The sequence below is a fragment of the Caloenas nicobarica genome, chromosome 2, assembly GCF_036013445.1.
Source record: "Caloenas nicobarica isolate bCalNic1 chromosome 2, bCalNic1.hap1, whole genome shotgun sequence".
Classification (NCBI taxonomy): Eukaryota; Metazoa; Chordata; class Aves; order Columbiformes; family Columbidae; genus Caloenas; species Caloenas nicobarica.
The window spans coordinates 54,053,282-54,076,255 of record NC_088246.1 but is presented as its reverse complement, the minus strand read 5'-3'; the positions used below and the strand labels follow the sequence as shown (position 1 = coordinate 54,076,255).

The following is a 22,974-nucleotide window of genomic DNA, read 5'->3' as shown; positions in this document are numbered from 1 at the left end:
CTGGTGAGGAGATTTGCTCTGGATTGAGTAATGGACAGAAGAGGTTGCACCGCATTTGTCACAGAGAGCGCAACTCTAGTGCTTTCCTTTCTAAGGTGCATCATTCACAAATTTTCTCCTGATTTCTATCAATGAGATTGTTAGCTATAATCTGTCTCTACAGCATCTGAATGAAAAGCATTCAGACTACAAATTGTCCTTGCATGGTTACAGTTGCTTATTCACTGTAATCAACTGGTCACATGGTATTGGTCTTTTCCCTTAGGGGACAAGCAGAACATTTTCTTACAGGAGAACAAGTTGACATTCAATAACTAACACCACACAAAGACTAGCAAGGAACGAAATTCACACCCTCAATCTTCAAGTCATCATGAAACATTAACTACTTGGTCCTCCTGCCCAACTTAATAGATGCCCCTAATCTTTCCAGGACCTTGAGAGTGCAGACCTTCAAATGTAATCTGGTTCTCAAAGTCAGGGACTCCTGGGTCTACTCTCTTGGCTGGGCTGATGCTCCTGAATCCTCCTAAAGAAGCCCCAGTGCTTCTGTGTCTACCTGGTCCTGCCAGGGCTGCAGCCACCACCCACTGCAGTGGGGAGAGTAGCCATTCTGCCCATTAATTCTTCTGGGGACTTGACAGCTACAGCACTGCACATGTACATAAATATCTGAAGAGTCGTGTGTTATCTGAGAATTTGTGCTTAATTTCTGCACGACCACAGAAAGTCTTGTGAATGGTACTTGTTCAAGACTGTTTTCCTGACAGACACTTAACTCAACTGTGTAAATAATACGACCTCTTAACAAAATAACTGAACTTTCCTAAACAATTGTTGCTGAGGGGTCTCTTTAAAAAAATACATATTTATGTGTCTGAAATTAATACATGCTTCTAGATTATTTTTTCTACATTTTTAGTTGAGATATTGCATTTTCACCTTATTTACCACTTTGCTAGAGCAATGGGAATTTTAAGTAATTTCTTAAAAGGAATCAGTAAAAGAAAACATGGTATCACTCTAAACTGCAGTACTTACAATGAGGTTGTCTTTCTTGACCATCAAAACAAAGTACTGTATTATTTACATTTAGGAATAGCTGTGTTTCAGTGGATTTCATTGAGACACACACAAAGAAAATGCTAGCTCTAATACTTGTTTCTGTTTATTTTGCTACTTCAGCAATTGCTTTTGGAGCAAGGTGGGTTCAGATACAATCTCAGAGCCCTGTGGTACACAGCTGAGGAGGCACAAAAGAGTAAGCATGCCACAGACCTTACAGCTGCTTTTCCACTTTCCTAAGGCTACTAGAATGTCTGTGGACCTCTCCACTAGGCTCAGATTGATTTGAAATTATTCCCGGATGCCCAAGAAACCATCCCATGGCTTGGGATTGCTTTGGTTCAACAAAGTTTCAGCAACATCTCTTTTCCATAGCATCCTTAATAGGACCTCTATACTGCTGCGCTCATTCTTGTTCACTCTCCACACTTGTGGTTTGACAGCACTTGGCAAATTTCCCCTCGGACAATTCAGTCAAGAAAGCTTTGTGTTTGTATTGGCACAGCATAAAATGCAATCATGAAAAACAGGGACACCTTGTGCAGGTTTTTTCTTAGCTCTTTTTTTCACACCTCCCATGCAGCCTGTCCTAACAGAGAGCAGAATATGGCCCAAAGAAGTTCAAAGGATAGAACCTCACAAATCCGCATTTCCTATTAAGCAACTCCAATAATCCAGAATTTTTCTTGCATGCACTGATCAAAATTGATGGATAAGGCTTACCAACAGAACGACTAAGTGGTACTAGGCATTATGTGAAAGGGACGATTTTCCCCTAGGAAATGTCTTTTTTTGAGTCTAATGGCTGTTTCTGTTAAGTCTGTTTCTGGTTATCACAATTTTTTTTAAGAATAAACTGCAGATGTTTAGGAAACAATAGATTGCATATAAAAATGGGTGACAAAATGTAATAAAATGTTGCCCTTACCATCTGTTTGCTTTGATTCATCCCCCACACTAGACTGATCTTTTTTGTCCAACTTATTTTCTTCCTTTAATTCACCTAGAAAGAAGCAGTAAGAAATACTATAAGCAGACTGCAGTTTATTAATGCTTGTAACTCAATCAAATTGCAACATCCAAAGGAGATGTTCCTAAGGAGAAAAGGTCTGAACGCACAACAAACTGGACTAACACATTTTCATAGAATAAATCACCAGAAAAAATTCCTCCAACCCCTACAGAAGATCAAGCTTTACAATCTATTTCAAAATTTATTCTAATTGTTAACACCTTTTTAAGTGCACATGCAAACTCATACTCCCTCTGGTTGTATGTAGGCCATCAAAAACCTGAGCACAACCATAATTTCAAAATCAGGACTCTGAAACATGTATGCTTTTAAAGGACTAAGACTCTGCAAAACTTCATTGTAAGTCTCTGCATTAAAGAACCACCTTAGATATACCCAAAAGTACTATACAATTTTGTCTTACTTTCTCTTACCAGTGTCCTTTATCCACAGATTCATTTGTGTTGGTGCCTTGATGACGTTATCAGGGAACAAACAATCATCCTAGCATTGATCACTGGCTTTAGAGTCTCTGTAGCACACCAGGACAGCAAGGCCTTTGGCAGAGCACTGGCTGATGCAGAATGAAAATGGCATCTTGAGCCAGGGTGTATTTTATGAAGCCAGGAAGGTTAACCAAAGCCACCCTCATTTTCTGTCGTCTATTAGTCATACAGCAGAGCACATCAAGCCTTCCCAGATCATTCCTTCATTGAATGAAAATGCCAAATGCAATATCAAATAAAAAATAACTTAAAGGGACAGCTCTAGTGGAACAGGGCTCTTTCAACTGCAGTGTCCAAACAGTGGCAAAGAAGGTGTCTGTCCTTCCTGCAGATGTCCAGAGAAACAACAGCAGGCTGCCCAGACAGGAGTGGGCAGCTTGTCCTTTCCCTCTGGGGGAGTAGCAGTGAATTTGTGACCCACACCTCAACACAAGAAGCTGCAAAAGCCTCACACTTCAGAGTTTTGTAAATGTGAGGTTTGTTGCAAGGCTGCATTTAAGTGACACATTTCATTTCTTTTACTATTTTTGTTACTATAACTACTTCCCAGCCTTTGGATCAAGATTATAGGTATTACATGTTAAACTAGATCTGATCTGCTTTCAAAATAGTCGCGACCAGTTTATTTTTGGAGCAGTTCAAAAAAAGATAAATTGTAGAGAAGCGAGGTCTCCCTCTTCCACATTGTGCCCTAGCCACTGCAATATTTGTTATTCTTGGATGACAGAGGATCGATCTCTCTCTCCAATTAAGCTTCATCATAGTATAAAAGAGGAATGGCTTTAAAATATTAAAATATTTAACAAGATGGAAAAATAGGTCTTCTTCAGTTCTTATTCAGAGCCAAAACTTGTCATGTTTTTCTTCCTAAGCTCCCTGTGTGGGTGAGAGAAAAATGAAAGCAAGATGATATAGGACAACCAGTGACCTCTTCAGCTGGAGCTGCCACTGACTTGGGCTCCTCAAACAGAGAGGTATGAGCACCTCCAAGCAGGGATGAGCTATCTGCTTGATGAAGGTGGCCTCTAAAAGGACACTGTCTTCAGGAAATGAAAATGTATCTAGCAAAGCACGAAAGTCTTCTTACATTTAATCCACCATGAGACAGCTGATGGTACTGATGAGCTAATAACGCTTTATTTGACGACTGCATAAAGAAGTTGCTTGACCCTAAGTGTGTGCAGGAAAAGATGATGAACATTCATGCATACGTTATTGCACAGTTTGATGTCTCTGAGAATGCACATGGGCAGTGAATGACTGAGAGAGACTTTAAACTCACCTGACACACAATTTCTGAACTTTCACTGAATATAATTTATTATGAATAGGGGACTTTTGAGTATTGTAATATCTACCCTGCCATACTGCCAGCAGCAGAGCAGAATCATAATCATAATGATCTTCTTGAAAGAGATTAAAAAAGGCAGAGCAATAATAAGGCAAATACTTTACAATGAGATATTAACATATAGGCGTAAAGGAAGCTGTGGTGAACCCAGTGATATAAATGTTAAGATTTCATCAGTCTCCAAAGACTCTGCAGTGATTGTATCTCATAAAGGCCTTTTCCCATAAATTAAGGAGCAGAATTTCTCTTCCTGAGGAAGACACTAATTTTTAGAAATCATTATAATTCATTTCAAAGCATTTTTGACACCTTCAGCAGAGCAATATTGCAGAAAAATGTTCTGTCAAAATCACTAGAGTGCGCTTAACCCCTTTATTGTTAGAAGTACGTAAAACAAAGGATTTCAGAAAAGTCTGCTGCAGTCTAACTGGGATTCCATATGTTCCCACCCTTTTTGTCTCCTTGTGGGGCCCACTCATGTAACGCTGTCTGAAGACAAATCCCACAAGTAGCAGAGCATGACAGCTTGGATCCCCATAGTCCTTCCAATCTAAAAAAAAACCTTAATGATGAAGGGATCACTGGGAACAGCCAGCAGCCAAGTGAAAGACGTGAGAATCATATCAGGAATTTTTTAAACAGAATTTCTGCCTCTGCTGTCATCGAAACTCACTGCATGAGCCTGGGACTTTCAAAGGCTGTGTGCTCACTCAGTTTTGCAAAGACGATGCTTCCAAGTCTCAGTTTTTTGCTAGTTTTGGACTGGCTGATACTAGCCAAGTTTGTGACAAGTCATATGTGGCTGCACTGCCATTTTTTGATTACGGCTTCAGGGAGTAGGAGCTGGGGGGCAAAGTACAGTGAAATGGCCAAGAGACAACTGATCTGTTCTCATGCGTCTAATATATTTTTTTAATGTTTAATGCAATTTTCAAACATTTTTTCCACCTTTTTGGGGAGTTAATTTACAGTTTCTGATTCTCATATGCAGGTGTCTATGACAATGCCCATGAAGAGGCTTTGGGCCCAGGACATCAGGTTCCCCCATCACTTTGGTGAGATACTGGTTTTAGGGCTGAATTTACATTTCAGTGGAAGGAGAGAACTCACCATTCTGGACATGCTGTTTCTCTTCCACTGGGTGATGAGAGTCCGTTCCCGTGTCTGTCCTAGCTGCGTTTTTCCCTTGAGAGGTTTCGTGTTTGTTCACCCCAGTTTGTCGAGTCCCATTTATATGATTCTTATTAGAATCTGCGCTTTTGTTTTCCACAGAATTTGGTTCTTTGCTGTTCTCTGTCTTTGCTGCTGTGGCATCTTCGGCTAGCTTCTTCTCATCTTTTTCATCTGTTTTCTTTTCATCTGTTCCCTGATGAGCATTTTCCTCTGCTTCTTTCTTAGCTTTTTCTTCTGCACCCTCAGCAAAGAGTGAAGCAAAACAAGGAAAGAAATCATGATTATCAGTCAGTTTGACATGAATGATACAACTCACACATCTAAATCTACTTCAGCTTTTTACATGCACACAGCTTTACTTAGATAAATGTAGGAATTGACTTGCCAAGGGAAAAAGAGCACAGGAGAACATTTTAGAAAGTATTCTGAAAAACACACCCCATGTTGGCCTAAATGTATATTATGTGTATGTTCTTTTTTTACCATACAAGGTTCACCTTTGAAAATGAGGTTCCTCAAAATTCTTAAAAGGCAAATTTATCTTATACCGTACCATGTAACTCTAAGCACATAAAAAGTCTTGGCTCTTTGACGTCTACTATTTTTCCCTCTTGTTCCAGGTTGCTTCCAATGCCAGCTTCCTAATCTCTTCCCTTCCACGTACTGTTATCCTTTCTTTATGGCTCTGTCATTTCTTGGAAGACTAATATATTGCTACTAGTACTTGTCCTTCCATCTCAAAAAGTCTTAGAGTCAATCACAAATACGCAAAGGTAAAATTTCAAGAGTGTTGAAAAACAGCGGCATCTCAAAACACTGTTGATTGAGAAAAAAAAAAACAAACACAGAAAAGCCAATTTCCCCCATTCAAGATACTGCTCTAGTTCTTATCCAAACCTTAGGTCCTGATGCAACACGTACTTATAACACAGGTTGCAAATTACTTTGGCTCCCGCTGTTGAGACCATGACATTTCTAGCCCAGGCCAGGTACAGCACAGCCCCACAGACTCAGCTGCAAAGGCTCTGTGTGGCTTCCTGTGTCACACTGGAAAGCAGGACACAACCACAGTCCCTCAGCACAGCCCTTGAGCTGGTACACACAGTTGGGTATGCACAGACTCTGGGCAGAGAGTCCATAATTTCTTCCCCCTTTTCCATGCTCAATAAATAACTAATCTGAAAAGCAGCTGAGTAGCTCAGCACACACTCAATTTGGAATCTGCGAGTTTATGCAGCTTCAGAGAATATCTACACCCACACTGAGTCTGAGCATTCACATGTGACCACCCTATGCCTGTATTCAAGACTTCTGGGTCAGCGATACCCCATCACGGCCAACCAATTGCACTTTAGTCGTGATAGGAATCACAGGTGTATTTTCTGTTTTCTGAGAGATTTTATAAGCTGATGAGCAGATCTTACAAAACAATAAAGTCTACTCCAGTCCTATGGAAGTATTCTTAACATCTATAGAGAACATGTTTTGTTCCTTACAGGAGCAAAGTCTTAGCCAGTGAGTAAAAATTATACAAGAATTTCTAACTGTCTTGTCAAATACTTCTTATGAATCAATCAGAACCAGTTTTGAGAAAAATGTACCAATGGGATAAAAGTGAGAAAGTTGTCTTTATAAGAAATGCCAATCTGTATTTCCTTGCCAGCAGCCAACTAAAGTTAATTAATTTTTAAATTAATGAATTACGGCTCACATGAAAATATAATTAAATTAGATATGAGCCTCCCTCACTTTATTAATCATTCCTGAAATCTATGGTAACTTCCAAAGATAGCTCAGCTATGCATGTTGATATTTTCCCTGAAGTCTCATGGAATACAGAAGAATTTCTCTCATTTGGGGATCTGAAAAAAAATGCTGCATTTTGCACCTGAACCACAGGGGAGAAATTCAGCTCAGTAGACTGGGGCTTGCTACAGCACCATTGGACGAGTGCCTCCTGTCAAAATTACTGTGAGAAAATACTTTATCTAAATGGTGCTTTGCACATCAGGGTGTTTGTTTATTCAGTTTTTTCATTTGCAGCTATTTAATGATGATCCTTTAAGCGAAAGGATATCAGTAGAAAATCCATTTACTTTGCCCACACACTCCAAGAAATTTTCTATAAATACCACATTCAGGATAAAAACAGCTCACTGATGCTTCTAGGGACAATGCCATTACCAAAGGGAATACAGTATTCTACAAATAATTTCATAGTAATAGTAACAATAATAAATAAATGGGTTTCCTTCCCTTTTGATCCCCAGTTGCTATTTGTTCTCAATCAACAGTTTAACACTTTATCTGTCTTCTCTTAATAAATCTCATGTTTATTGGTAGAGCATCTTGATGCATTGCAAGACACTGGCTTGATGGGGGTCAGCAATTTAAACTCCCGCTGTGCGGCAGGCCCTGCTGCATATGGCAAAAACAGGCATGGCAGATGGAGGGGGGTACAGGGACTTGCTGCAAGTCAGGAGCAAGACAGCAGCTGAGCAAAGGTTTTGATGCAGGGGCTCTGTAGTCTAAGTCCTTAGTCCCCAGTCCATACAAGGGTATGCTGAATCATACGCTTGTATAAATCTTTCAGGATAAAAAAATTACGCATGCTTGTATTGTTAAATGCACCCAGAAACACAGAAATTATGTGAAAAGTCAATGAATTCAGATAAGCAGAAGCTGAGACTGCTTTCTGAATCTTTGACCCACAAAGCAGGGCCCTGATCCAAGTTATTGGCAATGAAATTTGGCAAAATCATAAGGTAAATGAACCATTCAGGGCTAAAGATTGTAAGAAAGGTAAAGATAAAATTATCCACTCAAGGGCTCCCATGTCTAATAATGCAGACTGGTAAGCTCTCTGCTTTCAAGTGATCAACTAATTCTGCCACAGACTACCCTCAGGAGCTGCTAGAAGGATTTTTGTATGAGGCAATCAAAAGTAAAACATTTTCCTCTCTAGATGAAGTATTAATAAACAAACAGTTATCCTCAGGATACTCTGTAAAGAATGGATAAGAGATACTGCATCAATACATATTACCAGTAGCAGCGTTAGTTAAGCAATGTCTGCACATCCAGTTGAATCATAACTTGACATTTACATGTGCACATTTAGAAAAAAGCCTTTATGCAAAGCAGTCACTGCAAGTGGGTACAAAGTACATCTAAAAGTTAAATATCCAGAATCTATTATGGTCTACTGTATATTTCTGGTTTAGATGAACTGTATGATACATTTTATTTCCCTACAGGTCTCTCTTGCATATAGGATTTTTATCTAGTAGATCCTTAGTAGACAAGCAAATATGTATGGTACACGTTGAAATGAAACCCTTAAAACTAGTTTACTGTATTAGCTTCATTCACTCAACACTCCTGTACTGTGGGACACTGACCATGTTAAATGCTTTGCTTGTTTGGTTAGCTTTAATTTGTTTGGTCCACAAAGAACCATGAAATAGTAAATACCAATTAAAAAAAAGAAAAAGGCTAAAAAAATGCCCTTGGCAAATAATCAGATTTTGAATTATGTTTTTATTTTCATTTTCATCGAATGCCTAGAAAGGATTTTCCTGAATGGCAAGTTTTAATCACAAAGGAAAATTTAATTTGAATAATAATAGGTGCTTTCCTGCACCTTTAGACAGGCCTTTCAGTTGGAGAGGAACAATCTGCTCTGGTAAACAAGAGAACTACACCAAATCTTCCATCAGCCCTGAAGCCAAGGCCACATAATACATTAAAATCAAACTCCTTCCATTTACATGAAACACAAAATCTCCATTAAACAAGGCTTTGAGTAACAAGGATTCAGCCCGGAGAAGAAATAGTATCACAAACAGTTTCACGAAAAAAAAAAAAAAAAATCAGTGATACATTCCTCTGTTTTTTGTTTCAAAGCTGGTCTAAATCATCCAAGGTCTCAGGGAGACCTTGGGCAATCATCCAGTCCCTGTAGGCCAGGGGCAGTTATACCCAAGTTGTTCTCAACAGATGGCTCCCATTAGTTGCAAAAGATCTCCAACAACAGAGATTTGCCAATGTCTAACTTCTTATCAGTTCGTAATCACCTGCCAGTTTTTTTTTCCTCTTAATAGCACAGAGTATTTGAATAAAAAAAAATAGTTTCCTTATTTTGCAGCTGCAGTAGTCTTCAGAAAACTGCTTTCAGTTGTAAACAACAGTTATCATCATTTGCATTGCTGTACTCTGTATTTTCTGCAACTGGTCCATATGTTTCCCTAACTGCAGTGGCCAAAACTGGACACAGAACTGCTGTAGGGACCTGGTTACTGCTGCAAAGACAGGAAGAATGCCAGAGGGGTCATAGAAGCCAAGTCTGGTTGGGTTTTGTTTGTTTGTTTGTTTGTTTTGTGGTTTGTTTGTGAGTTTGTTCGGTTGGTTCTGGTTTGGGTTTTTTGTTTGGTTTTGGGGTTGTTTGGTTGTTTTTCTTTGTTTTGTTTTGGTTTGTCTTTTCAACAGCATGACAATATAGAACCCTGGTCAACTTGCAACCAACATGGTCTTCAAGTTCTTCTGAAGTATTTGCAGTCCCTCCCAGACTGATGACATCATGAGCATTTGCAGCACAGTTCCTAATTCATTATCCAAGTTATCACTAGAAATACGAATACAGCTGTGAATCCAGAATATCCTGTCCTTCTCCCCTGAACTATCATCCATGCCTCCTTCAATCTTAACAGTGAACAACTGATAACCTATCTCTACAAATGCTCTTCCAGTTATTTTTGCACCCACCCTGAGTCTGACTCATGACTTCAAGGGATGTCCCTTAAAATTTTTTTTTCTTCCCATTGTCCACATCCTCTTCATTACGTACACTTACACCACATTAGAAGAGCATAAGGCACAGATGAGTCACAATATTCCTATCTTTCTGAACTCATTGTAGGTTGTTGACCTTGAAAAGCAGATTCTTTCAAATTAACAGTCCTTATTTGGAGAATAATTTGATTGAAGAAGAGCTTGAAGAAGAGGTCAAAAGAATTTTTATTCTTTCACTAAGAAACCTGGGTGTTACCTTTGGTGGCTTGTGCTTTCCATTTCTCCCGGTTCTGCTGCACCACCTCAGTCCAGGTGGCTTTAAAACATTTGAAGTCCACAGTGAGTATGGAGCAATTGAGTGAGGCACTTCCTTCGGACCCGGTGCTCTTGACACTTGATCTTTTAACTTCAGAGGGACTAATGCTATTCAGACTGGGACGCAAGATCACAAAACACAGAAGAAATTAGTACGCCATACACTCAAATAAAGTTAAGAAAAAATAATGACTGTAAGTCCAGATGACTTAACAGAGTCAACCAGGAAAAACAAAACCAAAATGAATCCCTCATCCTACCCTCCCACCCAGGGCAACCGATGTTAAAGCAAACTGCACAACCTGAGACAGTATTAGAAATAAAAGGCAGTTTTTCCCTGCTTATTTTTTGGTATCCATACTCCCTAAGAAACAGAATCATTCAAAGTGTTGCCATAACCTTTGTTGCACATCTTCACTCCCTAAATATTCATTGGAGAGCCAAACAATTCTACAAATCAAATATGTCAAAGGAGCAGCATCCTAAAATTCACCAATGGGAGCCATTAGGCACAGGACAGGACGCCAACTTCTGTCCAGGGCATGGTGACCACAACTGAGGCTGAAATCAGGCACTCATTTTGGTAACAAACCCTACAGTTATCTTTCAAGGATGAACACTTCATTGTGCATATTTTAATAAAGGCGGCAAGAAAACTGAAGTAGAAAGATAACGGCCCAAGCAAAGAAGTCACCTGGGAGAGGGAATCCTGCCTTGGTAGCCCTATTCTAGGGAGCACTAGCCACATGGCATTTGAATCCCAAAACATGCCCTGTCCATGAAACTACTAAAAGAGTAGTTTCTCTACAACAGCAGAGCAGGTTGAATGTGCCAAGACTCCTCACAGCCCAACTCCAGGTACTTCACATCTTTGCGTAACCCTAAATATTGTCACTAAAGTCTGCTTATACTTCCCAGTACTCTTTCGTTATCATATTTCAAACCTATTTATACTTCTAGACATGAGGAAATGAGTATCCTCCCAATGACTCCCTCTACCTTCTCTTTGACATGAGTCACTAAGAGAGCGCTAAAGTTCACCTGATTGCATGGCTACAACCATTTCTGCTCACTGCCTTTGGAGGCACAGCTCAGGTTCATGCCAGCCTCCCTCATTGCCTCTTCCCCCTGGACTGGAGTTTCTCTGCAACAAAGTCACATCACAAGGTGAGCTGCAGTGTCAGCAATGTGGACATAGAATCACTTTGGTTGGTAAAGACCATTAAGATCATCAAGCCCAACCATAACCTAAATCTAGCACTAAACCATGTCCCTAAGAACCTCATCTATATGCATTTTAAATGCCTCCAGGGATGGTGACTCCACCACTTCCCTGGGAAGCCTGTTCCACTGCTTCACAACCCTTTCTATGAAGAATTTTTTCCTAATATCCAATCTGAACCTTCCCTGGTGCAACTTGAGGCCATTTCCTCTTGTCCTACCACTTGCTACTTGGGAGAAGAGACCAACATCCTCCATGCTACAGCCTCCGTTCAGGTAGTTGTAGACAGCTATAAGGTCTCCCCTCAGCTTCCTTTTCTCCAGGAAAAAAAAAAAACACCACAGTTCCCTCAGCCTCTCATCATAAGGCCCGTGCTCCAGGTCCCTAACCAGCCTTGTCACTGTCTATGTGGCTTTAAGCCCCATGGAAGACATACACTGTTGTGGGGAAACTGGGGGAGTTGGGAGCAATGGCAGCACATGCAGAGTGAAAGAGAAGGGCACATGGTTATTCACCTGGAACGTCTGAACCCAGACATGCCAGAGCGGGAAGCTTCATCGATGAGCGGAGTCACAATCTTCTCCGTCATGTCAGTCAGCACAGTAAAAGTGGGTTCCACGATGAAATCAATGAAACCTGAGCAGAAACACAAGCAGAGTCAAGCAGGTAAGAGCAGGATTTATGTGGAGTCACTGCTTCAGTGATTGCAGACAACCACACTGCAAAAGATAGAGTAAAAAAATTATACCTTGAAAGAGGGATAGGCAAATACTAGGAAAAGAAAACAGTTATACATTAATCCCTGACCCAAGAGCCTGGATACAGCATGCAACGAAAGGTACCTACTTAAACACTGGAAAGAAAGTCTGGCAAATCAGAACATAAACAGATGCACCAGAACTTGTTTTATATGAGGAGAGTGATATTTAAGCCAAATTCCCAGCAGATTTGGATAAAACTCAGTTTCAAAGATGAACTCCCTAAAAGTAGAAGATTAACATAACAGTAATAACACTGGTAAGCTTTGCTGCTGTGGAGTTACATGCAAACTGCTTTTACTGCTTATCAGTGGGTTGCTGTGAATATTCTCTCCTTAGTGCTTAGCCAGGCTGTTCTTGTTGATAATAAAACAGATTTAGATGCTTTTCCCCACATTTTTTTAATATAAGGAAAAATACAAAGGGCCAAATACTTTCTGCTTCAGTAGTTTGGCAGAGATGAATATAGCTCTGATCTGAATGTTGGGAAGGGCAGACTGAACAGCCCTCTGGCCATAAGCTCATGAGATGAATGAAAATTCAAGTTGCATGGAAAATATGTGCGAATGAGGAGCTTACAGTACCTTCCACCTCCCCCTAAATTCTCACCTGGGGCAAGGGCTATTTCGTATGTTCATTTTAGCACTTCACTTAACAAATTTCTGAGTGCTGCAGGGAGCCAAGAAAACAATGGTGTCCTTAATCCCTCCTAAGGCACATCTGGATTCAGGTCTTTTCCTACTGTTAGAACTTTTAAAGATTCGTTAATCATCAACTAGTACTTATACATTCATAATACAGGGTGTTTCAAAAAGATGGACCCAGATCACAAGACATTTTGCTTTGAAATTAGGTCCACCTTTTTGAAATACCCTGTATTATAATTTCTCTGACTGGGTCGTGATATGTTTCTATGACAGACTCTGGTGATTCTAGGTGATAACAGAACAATAAAAGGAGAAGAGACCACATGGGCCAGGCACCTGAATTCACAGATGCTTTGATCCACGTTTTGAGTGCAAAGCAGCTGAGCATCCTTCTAGTTCCATTTCTCTCCCTTGATTTTTGTTAAATTTCTAAAAGGATGGGTAATTGTGTTTTCATGCCTAGCCAAATTAGAAATGTTACTTGCAAGTTCTCAGAATTTCATACTAACATTCTGTAAATCTGGAGAAAATACGCACTTATCTGAACATCTGAATCCATAACACTGAGACAGTCTTATCTATTCAAATTTAGGGGAAAAAGAACTGCCTTCCTTCCAGAGAGTTAATCAGAAATGTATGCAGTATAAAGCCACAACAGGAAATTGTGTGCTAGATCACAACCCATACAATCCCAGCAAACTTCATACAATTTTTTAAAACACTGGAAAATGTACTGACTGAAAACGGTGTTATGTGTGCCACAGGAATCCTGAGGATAATGAGAACTTGATTTACATATGTGTGTGTGTGTCTGCCTGTCTGTATGTCTCTTCTGTTCCCTTTCACTCAAAAACTTTTTTACCTCTTAATGACCAAAGAAACTCAAGCCATTGCACCTTTTCACTTCTTGGCAAGTAAGACCGCTGCCATTTGCTCCATCACCACTAACAACCCGGAGATATGCAAATCTCTGATATCAGACATATTACTGTGCCATTAGCTTCAGCAGTGAGGTGGCGGGATCCACTTCCTGAGATACTCAACATTTGCACACGAACACAAGGTCCAGTTCTAAGTGGCTTCTTCCCTGGTAAAAGTCCTGCATCTCATCAACAAAGACATGCAGAGGTGGCATGAGGGACCACTGGTAAACAAACTCACAGACCTAGGAGAACTTCTCTTTGGTAAGTGGCATTTAGTCCTCTTTTCCTTATAACATGAATAAGTTATTCAACTATGTTACCCTAAAATGGGGATTATAATGAAGTTGGGAAACATAATCTGCTATAGTAGAAACAAAACGTGCGGCTTTACTAATAATTACGTAACTTACATCATATTCCCAAGTGACACTCACCCGCCGTGGTCTCTCTCTTCTTACATAAAGACACTGTGATTTAAATATGGTGATTTAGTTTGCTAATTAAAAAATCTGAATATCAAATAATGAACCTGGGTTTTAAGACCTATTAATGCTAATAACCATTTTATCATCCTTTTTCTTCTTCAGCAGAATGAGCATGGTAAATATTTCTGTACCCCAGCAACTAAGATGATTTTACCAATTAACACTGCATGCTGAGGGTGGATTCCAGGCATGTGCCAAGTGTTCATTCATTCCACCTGAGGACATCACCACAGCAAACACTGGCCAGAGGGCAGTTTCCCTAAAGGCCACCACCAAAAGCAAACAGAAAAAAGAAACTAAAATCATCAGCATACACTCAGCAGCCTCCATCCAATGCTTTCTGAAGCTGTAATTTTCTTTCTTGCTATCCAAAGGCTAAAAATAAAATGATGTCGCTACATTTATCAGCTGCAAAAGAGGACAATGACAAAGGCTGATCTCCAGTCAAACAAGCTTCCTACAGTCTGAGAAAGACAGAGAAGCTTTAACTCCTTATATTCTTGCAGGGAAATACAAGTCTTGGCTCTGTTTCCTTTGCAGTTTGTTTGTCTCCCCCACTCTGATAAGCAGTGTGACTTTTGGACATAAATCCCTCCTGATTTCTATATTTCACTGTGGTACAGAAATATTTACCATACTTACTCTACTGAAGAAGAAAAAGGATGATAGATTGATTATTAACATTAATAGGTTTTAAAATGCAGGTTCATGACTTGACATTCAGGGGGTTTTAATTATCATTTTAAATGCTGAACAATTTCTACTCAATCTGAAACAAGAGGAGAGGGGGACATTCTTTCTTTTGAATAAGTTTTTGTTGTTAGATTGCCCCATTTCCAAGGAAAAAGTCTGTGCTGCAAAACCTTCGGTCCGCATTTGTGAGAATCTTTTGTTAACGAAAATGCTTGCACACTGTTGTTGCATCTGCAGTGACCTCAGAGCAGCAAATCCGCAACTATGAACAAGTTGAGGCAACACAACAGGATTCCTAGGCTCTGCCCCTGCCAGAACCAAGAGCACAATTTTATTTCACAAAGGACAGAAGTTTTTAACTGTGGGAACTGCTTGCTGCAGATAATAGCAGAATTTGGATTGAATAAGAACTTACTTTTGCAAAGAAATGTAGTAATTACTATTCCAGGGAACAATTTGTTATGGCTATTAATCAGGTAAATAAATGAATGGGAACAGATTATTTGTCTGAGAATCTAGCCTATAACTTTGAAAGCCTTACCTCAGCAGATAGCCAGAAAATATAAAAGGTTTTGATTTAACAAAAGAGACTTTACAGAAAGACACTGCCAATATGTGCAGCAGACTGAGAAATGAAAATTTTACAATGTTAGAAGGCAAGATTTCTAGAGAATAGCCTATTACTGTCAATGGATTACTAAACAGCACAAATCAAATAAAATGACAAATAGTATATGACTAAATAAGGCTGCCTTTGCATACTGACAAGTGCCTCTTTCATAAGGTGGAATTGTGTTTGTGATGGTTTAATTCATCATTACTTTTGCAGTGGCTTGACACAAGAGGCATTGGTGCAGAAGTTTCTTGGCTCTCCTGGCTTCCTGAGCAAAGGAGCACAAAAGAGGAGGACAAGGAAAACTGTTTCCAAGCACACACAGATCCCTCCGTAGAGGGACCCTATGGGAAGCACCACCCCTCTGAAAGGACGGAGGGACATTATCTGAAAGCTGTTAGCAGGGATGTGAAAGAGAAGCCTCTACATGTGCTTCCCTCCATGCCAGTCAGAGAGACAGAGAGAGGTTATCTTCTCTCACAGCACAGCAGTAGGTGTAGTGCACCCAGGAGCCCTCAACATGGGTTTTAGCTGAGAATGCAGCACTTTAAATTTGCTGCTGCTCCCCTCCACCCAGCTGTTGGCAGAACACACCATTGCACTGTGCTCTACACACATTCCCGCTCTTCTGGGTTACTGTTGCAGAGGAGTAAATGCTACAAGTCTGGCAACCAGGCCAGGCTTGCATACAGCTTTTCAAGTTCAGATTCTTGGCTGAACTGTCTAAACTTCCAAAGCCAGAAAAATCTGGGGTCCCTCGGAGGATGGCTTGCCTAACAGGAACAACAAAATAATTTTAAACAGAAATGCCTCTTAGCCACAGATATGAATCTGAACTTTCCTAGGTTCAGGGATACCTTTGTCTAGCTCTTTGAGAGAAACTTCGTACTTCAAATTTTTTGTTTTCATTTAATATATTCCCTCTCTTTCTGCTGCTGGTCTCAGTACCCTCATTTTTAGGGTCCGTGTTATCTTTCTTTTGTTATTCCATTTGGCTCCCTGAGGTCTGAGTCTCCAGCTGAGGTTAGATCACATTCTTCTAACTCATTGGTTTCCTAGGTACAAAAATTCACCCACAAATTCACCTTTTCTGTTGTCTTTTTTTTTTTTCTCCCAACCTCCTGAAGAGTTTTCCTTCACTTAGCTCCTCTTGTTTTCTCACCAATTACCAGGCTTGTTGCTTAATGATTCTCCTACTTTTTTACTCAATAACTGGAGGAGTGGTAGGGAAAGTGCTGTTCGTGAGTCTGCAAATGATCTCTGTTTCTGAACAGGTGAAGCAGAAAAAGGTTTGCTATTTACTCGGCTTCAGCGAAATATATTGGTTGGCGTGAAGCACTGGGAGGGAAAAAGTGGGAGGAATAAATGGGAAAACACGCAATAGGTTTTGCCCAGGTCATTGAAGGTACTGACATTACGTTTTTATATCCACCAATGATACTCATGTCACAACACATTGCCCCTTGCACCTTATCTTCACAGCTTAGAAAGCTATGAAGTAGTCTCATAACCAGGCACAGTAGTCATTTCTGCAGACATATCAGAGGTAACTTGGCCACTGCATCAAACCACCACCATAAATATAATGGCGGCTCAGCTTGAATTTTTGATCTGGGGAAAATACGCCACTGTGTTTTATTTCCTCTCGTTCCAAATGATGAGAGATCATCACAATCTTAGCCCTACAGGGATGAGTAAGTTTTGATTTCAAGATGCTACTTTGCATGCACCAAAAGGGACATACCTATTTGAGACTGAGCAACCATAGTAGACTTGCGATCACACAGTGGCGAGAAAGGAAGCCCTAGTTCTGCTTCTTTGTCACCCTGGAGAAAAAAAATTGAGAAGACATTAGAAAAAGACAAGATACATTACACTTCGATGACTTAGGTCATGACTGTAAAGGCCTCTTATTTTACTTTGTTTAATTAAGCTTTGGTTTTGGTTTGGGTTTTTTTTTTTAAAGACAAATTGTGGAGAATTTGACTCTGGCTGGAAAAGTTGTAGTCCAAGGAGCAGTTGGTGAACGAAGAATCTTGATTCCAGTGAATCTTTCCTCAGAGTTTTCTCTGCCTCCTTGGTATTTCTGTGCACCAACTAAAAACCCACTTGAGCACAAGAATGCTTCTTACTGCAGTTCTCCAGAGAACGCAGCAGAACTGAGTTCTCAGAGGAAACCTTTAAAGAGAAAACATCAGTGTCAGAACTCGTTGTTCAGAGCTTGCACTTCTTTGCATGTCTTTCTTAGTCTTTCAGATAAGGAATTCACAGATCATGGCTGGCCAGATGCAGATTACCTTTTTCTTCTGAAGGAAACATTGACATTTTTCTGTGACAAAGTAACCTGCTTGGTTGATTTGAGGTGAGCAATAGACATTGTCTACCTGGATTTCTCCAAGGCTTTCAGGACAGTTTCCCACAGCCTCCTCCTAGAGAAATTCATGTGTTATGGTCTAGACAAGAGGTCTCTGCAGTGGCTGGGGAACCAGCTGACAGATTGCACCCAGAGGGTGGTGGTAAATAGCTCCTTTTCAAACTGGAAACCTTTCATAAGCAGAGTCCCTCAGGGATCAATATTGAGCCCAACACTGTTTCACATCTTCAAAAGTGATCTGGATGACGGGATCAAGCATACCCTGATGAGGTTTGTTGGTGACACCAAACAGAGTGGGGAAATGAATGCATCAGAAGAGCCACTCTGTTGAGTGACCTGGATAGGCTGGAAGAGTGGGCTAACAAGAACCTTACGAAGCTCAACAAGTGTAAGGTCTTGCACCTGGGAAAACATAATCCAGGAGTGCAGCACAGGCTGGGATCTACCCGGCTGAGGAACAACTCTGTGGAATGGGACCTGGGGGTCCTGGTAGACAAGAAGTGACCAGTGTGCTGCTGCTGTGGCAAGGAAAGCCAACACGATGCTGGGCTGCATTAGCAGCGCATCACCAGCAGAGACAAAGACGTCATTATTCCGCTCTACTCCATGCTTTCCAGGGTACACCTGGAAAACTGTGTTCAGTTTTGGTCCCTGCTATACTAAAAGCATGTGGACAGGCTGCAGAGGGTCTAGAGAAGGGACACAAAGATGATGAAAGGACTGGGAAGGTGCCATGTGAGGAAAGGCTGAGAGAACTGGGTTTCTTCAGCCTTGAGAAAAGAAGGCTTAGGGTAGACTTCATCACCATGTTCCAGTATTTAAAGGGTGGCTCCTTTTTACAAGGAGCCACATGGAAAAGATGAGGGGTAATGGGTACAAGTTACTCCTGGAGAAGATTCCAATTTGACACAAGAAGAACATTTTTCATGCTGAGAACAATCAGCCACTCAAATAACCTCCCCAGGGAAGTGGTGGACTCCCCAACATTGGACAATTTTAAGATTCAGCTGGACAAGGTCTGGGCCATCTTGTCTAGACCATGCTTTTGCCAAGAAAGGTTGGACCAGATGATCCTTGTGGTCCATTCCAACCTGGTATTCTATGATTCTGACATTGTCAACATTTCACATCAGTGTTTAAGTACAAAAGTCCAAACATGCTTTCCAGCCCTCAGAACTGAAATTTATTTTCTAACATCACAAGATGATGCAGAAGATCAAGTGTTATAACCCCAGTTTTTCCAGTCTTTCAAGCTGTGTATTCTCAAAAATCTCTTTAACTTGGTTCAGTCACTCTAAAACATATTGTTTTATGTTGAGAAGATAGATAGGATGACATAGTTGCAATACTCCCCACTGAGGATTCGAATTTAAATAGCCTGTTAGATGATCTTAAGGGTAGGAATTTAATTAGCCTCTTAGAATCAATTCCTTAAATAAGCAGCTCACTTTAACTGTGCTGAACTTCTTCCCAGTGTACTGACTAACGTCAAATGGAAGCTAAAATAGCCAGCAAACATACCAGAAAAAAAACTTCTGTAGGCACAAGAAAAGATTCATTCTTCTTCTTTTTGTTAATACAACATACACGAAATTGGGGTACAAGTTCTGTTAGAGTTTTGGGTGGAACAACAAGCAATAGTTTTCTTCTACTGTAGAACAATTCTGCTCTATGCTACAAGTCCGCTATGCCCTGATACAAATATCAGGGTAAAACATAAACGTAACACAGAAACATTTCCAAGTAACATCCCTTTACTGTCTGCTGCATCTCTCAGTAAAACCATCTCTCAATGCCAGTTCTTACCTAACCATCATTCTTCTCTTCCTCCTCACGCCTCCTAAAAATCCCAGTGCCCAGTTCTCTTTAGGAAGGAACCCCTAACTACCTTTCTGACTGCTCAGAGAGATACTTGATGACTTCTAAGTTGTTTGGGCAGCTCCCTCACGGCTAGCTACAGTGCACCAGTAAAACAAACTAATTCATGCAAGATGTTTGCTTTAAGAGTTGCTCATCATAACTGCTGAATGTAAAAGAACAGTATTGTACTCAGCAGCATAATTCACACGTACAGCACGGTTACTTGTAGAAAGACCTGTGACACATGACAAAATACTTGGAAACCAACAGGTCTGAGGACCTACACTGATATAGGTTGTCAGGCTTTATATCTCTGCAGAGCACGTAACAGGAAAGGACAGGAGAGAGTCTGCAGGTGAAGAGCATAAGGAAATAAATACCTAATCTGAGGCCAGCAATTTTCTTAGAATCGTGGTCCCCTCTGGTTAGTGGTACTTCTCAGCTTTTGAGAAGAGTGTGGGTTGTTCTTCGCTGTTGAGTAGGTATGTATTTATTGATCTAGTACTAAATAATTTCAATGAACACAAGTCTATGCTTCATGGTAAGCTTAAGGGTTGGCCTGAAGAGGGAATTAATACTGCATCTGAATTTGGAACTAGAATACAAGTTTTATATTAAGTTTTAGATAAAAGTTGATGCATTTGTCATTCAGAACTAAAGTTGGATTTGTTAGCTGAAATGAAACTATTCTTATGAAAACATACAATCATAATTTTGTCTTTATTACATGTGTAAAATAGGTCAAAACTTGGGTTTGTTGTGGTCTTATATCTAGCTAATCTTAATTCCCTCACCAGTCTTTAGGGGACTCAGCAGTGGTGAATTTTAACACATCTAGTATAATTTTGAGCTAGAAAAGCATAAATATGTACAGAACTTTGCCTGAAATATATGTGAAAATCATCCTACTTGCACAAGCCTCCTGTGTGGCAACAGAGACAGCTGCAGGTATAATCTACCTGCTTCTACCTAGTAAACACATTCTGGGTTTGAAAAACAAATTAAAGGATTCATTTCAAAGCAAATTCTTGCTATGTCCTTATTAAAAAGGGATTCTCACAATGCCTTTAAAAACAGACACAATTTTAAAAAATATCAGAACTTTAAAAAAATGGTTCTATATTTTTGCATTTTCTTTTTTGCATTCAGATTTACTATAAAGCACAAAGTCACTGAACTCTGGAGGGAAATTAACCACCTACTTTTCTGCTTAGTTTAGTAATTCATATTGGTGAAAAGTATCCTAAACACTCCTAAGTTGTTTTTTTTTTTTTTTAAGGCAGCTCTTTAAATGCTTTTAATTAGTCACTTGGGGAGCTTACAGCTATCACACATAGCTTAATGATTTGTCTAGATTTGTGGATCTGTCAACAGGTGGCCCACTGTGAGCTATCAACTAGATCAGTTCACTTCATCTGAAGTAAGGGTAATGTATTTTTCACATCCACCCAAACAATATAAGTACAGTTTTAGAAAGTACAGCTACTCAAACCTGGTTTCTATGGTTCTACAGCTAAGTAGAACATCACATATTCTATATTTGCTAATTTGAAACACATATTAGTTTCCCAAATTACGATTTCTCCTATGTAGATAACATGGTGTATCAGACACCAGCTTCCCAAGAGGCATAACAGCCAGTGCTACTGGTGCCAGACGAGAAAGCTTTGTGTCATTTAGGAGGTTACTGTATAAATCAGAGAAAAAGGAGAACACCTGTATTCATATTTTCCTGCTTCCTTCCCAATTGTACACACTCCCTCTGTACTGCAGAAATACAGAGGAACTTCCTGAGCTTTACCTGTCTGAAGAACTCCTCTAGCAGAGACATGGTCCAGCGATGGTGGAGATCCCAGGCCTTGGCTGGATGACTGATATCTGCTGTATGTAACAACAGTGATAAGGCTTTCGGCTTGTCAATTCTGAAAACCCAAAGAATCAAACAAATTAACTGTCTGCTCTTGCAATGGAGAATGACAAAAATCGCACCTAAGCAGGAAAATAAGGTCATTAGAATCTTTGGCAAGGATATTAATGGAGTGATTTCTGTGTTCATAAAAACAGACAACTATAAAAGATTGTCTAATTTCTCCAACATACACCGTTCCTGTTGTAAAAGAAACATTAAGATGTGCAAAAAGCAGCTTTGCTTAACCTTGCTGAGCTCCCTTCCGGGCTTGCTTGTGTGCAGAAGCAGGCTTGAAGAGCTGCTGTGATCCCCATTCAGCTGGGCTGCATTTTATGCAGCTCAGAAAAGCAGTTAGTCCCTATCATTTTACTGTAGTAAATAGTTACAACATGATCTCAGGGGCACTGATGAATTTACACAGTAACTGATAAAGGTTTCACTGCTAGAAAACTAGTGTGAGGTCAGCAGGGGATCCTTGCATCTGGTTCCACAGAACAAAAAAGGCTGGCAATTTCTTAAAACCATAACCTGAGAGGCTAGCCCAAGAACCCAGTAAACAATGCTTTCTTGAGATGAGTAGTCTCATTTTTTAATTTCAGCTTTTGACTGTCTGAAATAGACATGTCTGGAGACATGCAAGACCCATCTGGACACATTTCTGTGCAATGTGCTCTAGGTGAACCTGCTTTAGCAGGTGGGTTGGACTACATGATCTGCAGAGGTCCCTTCCAACCCCAACCATTCTGTAATTCTGTGACAGCTGGAAGAGTTGTAGCTTCTGAGAGGACCGAGTGGCTAGCCACACTCTGGTGTGATACAATTCTGGGAGGCTCTGGACAGACCTGTGTCCGGGGTGAAAAAATGGCCATCACTCAAAGCTTTCTGCAGTATAAAAGGAATTTTATGGGGAAGAGCTGTGGACAAAAATAATACAGCTCCCAGTGACGTACTGGGAAGAAGAAATGGCCTTCCTCATACTGCTCCACCTGTTATTTTGCAGTCTTCCCCTCAGTGGATCTCAAGTTGTTTTCATCTGTCCTCTGGTTGTGGAGCAGGCCCCTTGCAGAGATGGCAGCTCACACCATGTGCAGAAGGGCAATGCATAAGTTGTGTTCTGCAGATCTTATGACCTTGAGTCATACTCAAGCCGTAGAGGTCACTCAGCTGGATCATGTCCTTGATGTTACCCTGATATGCAAAGGGAAATGCCCAGGGAGGCTTTTCCCAACATGGTGACCTTTGCAAGCTTTGGTCCACCAGCAAAGAATAGAGATGCG

The 22,974-nt window shown here is 40.3% G+C and overlaps 1 protein-coding gene across 2 annotated transcripts in view; it reads right to left on the bottom strand.

The window, feature by feature from the left end:
* PDE1C (phosphodiesterase 1C) overlaps nt 1-22,974 on the bottom strand; it is a 422,458-nt gene that overhangs the window by 66,164 nt on the left and 333,320 nt on the right. For both annotated transcript variants that reach the window (XM_065628628.1, XM_065628629.1), the window contains 6 exons: nt 21,590-21,710; nt 17,299-17,380; nt 11,951-12,071; nt 10,155-10,330; nt 5,045-5,341; nt 1,994-2,068 (listed from right to left, as the gene is read on the bottom strand). In XM_065628628.1, the coding sequence (XP_065484700.1) occupies nt 1,994-2,068; nt 5,045-5,341; nt 10,155-10,330; nt 11,951-12,071; nt 17,299-17,380; nt 21,590-21,710 (872 nt within the window). The remainder of the gene's footprint in view (nt 1-1,993; nt 2,069-5,044; nt 5,342-10,154; nt 10,331-11,950; nt 12,072-17,298; nt 17,381-21,589; nt 21,711-22,974) is intronic.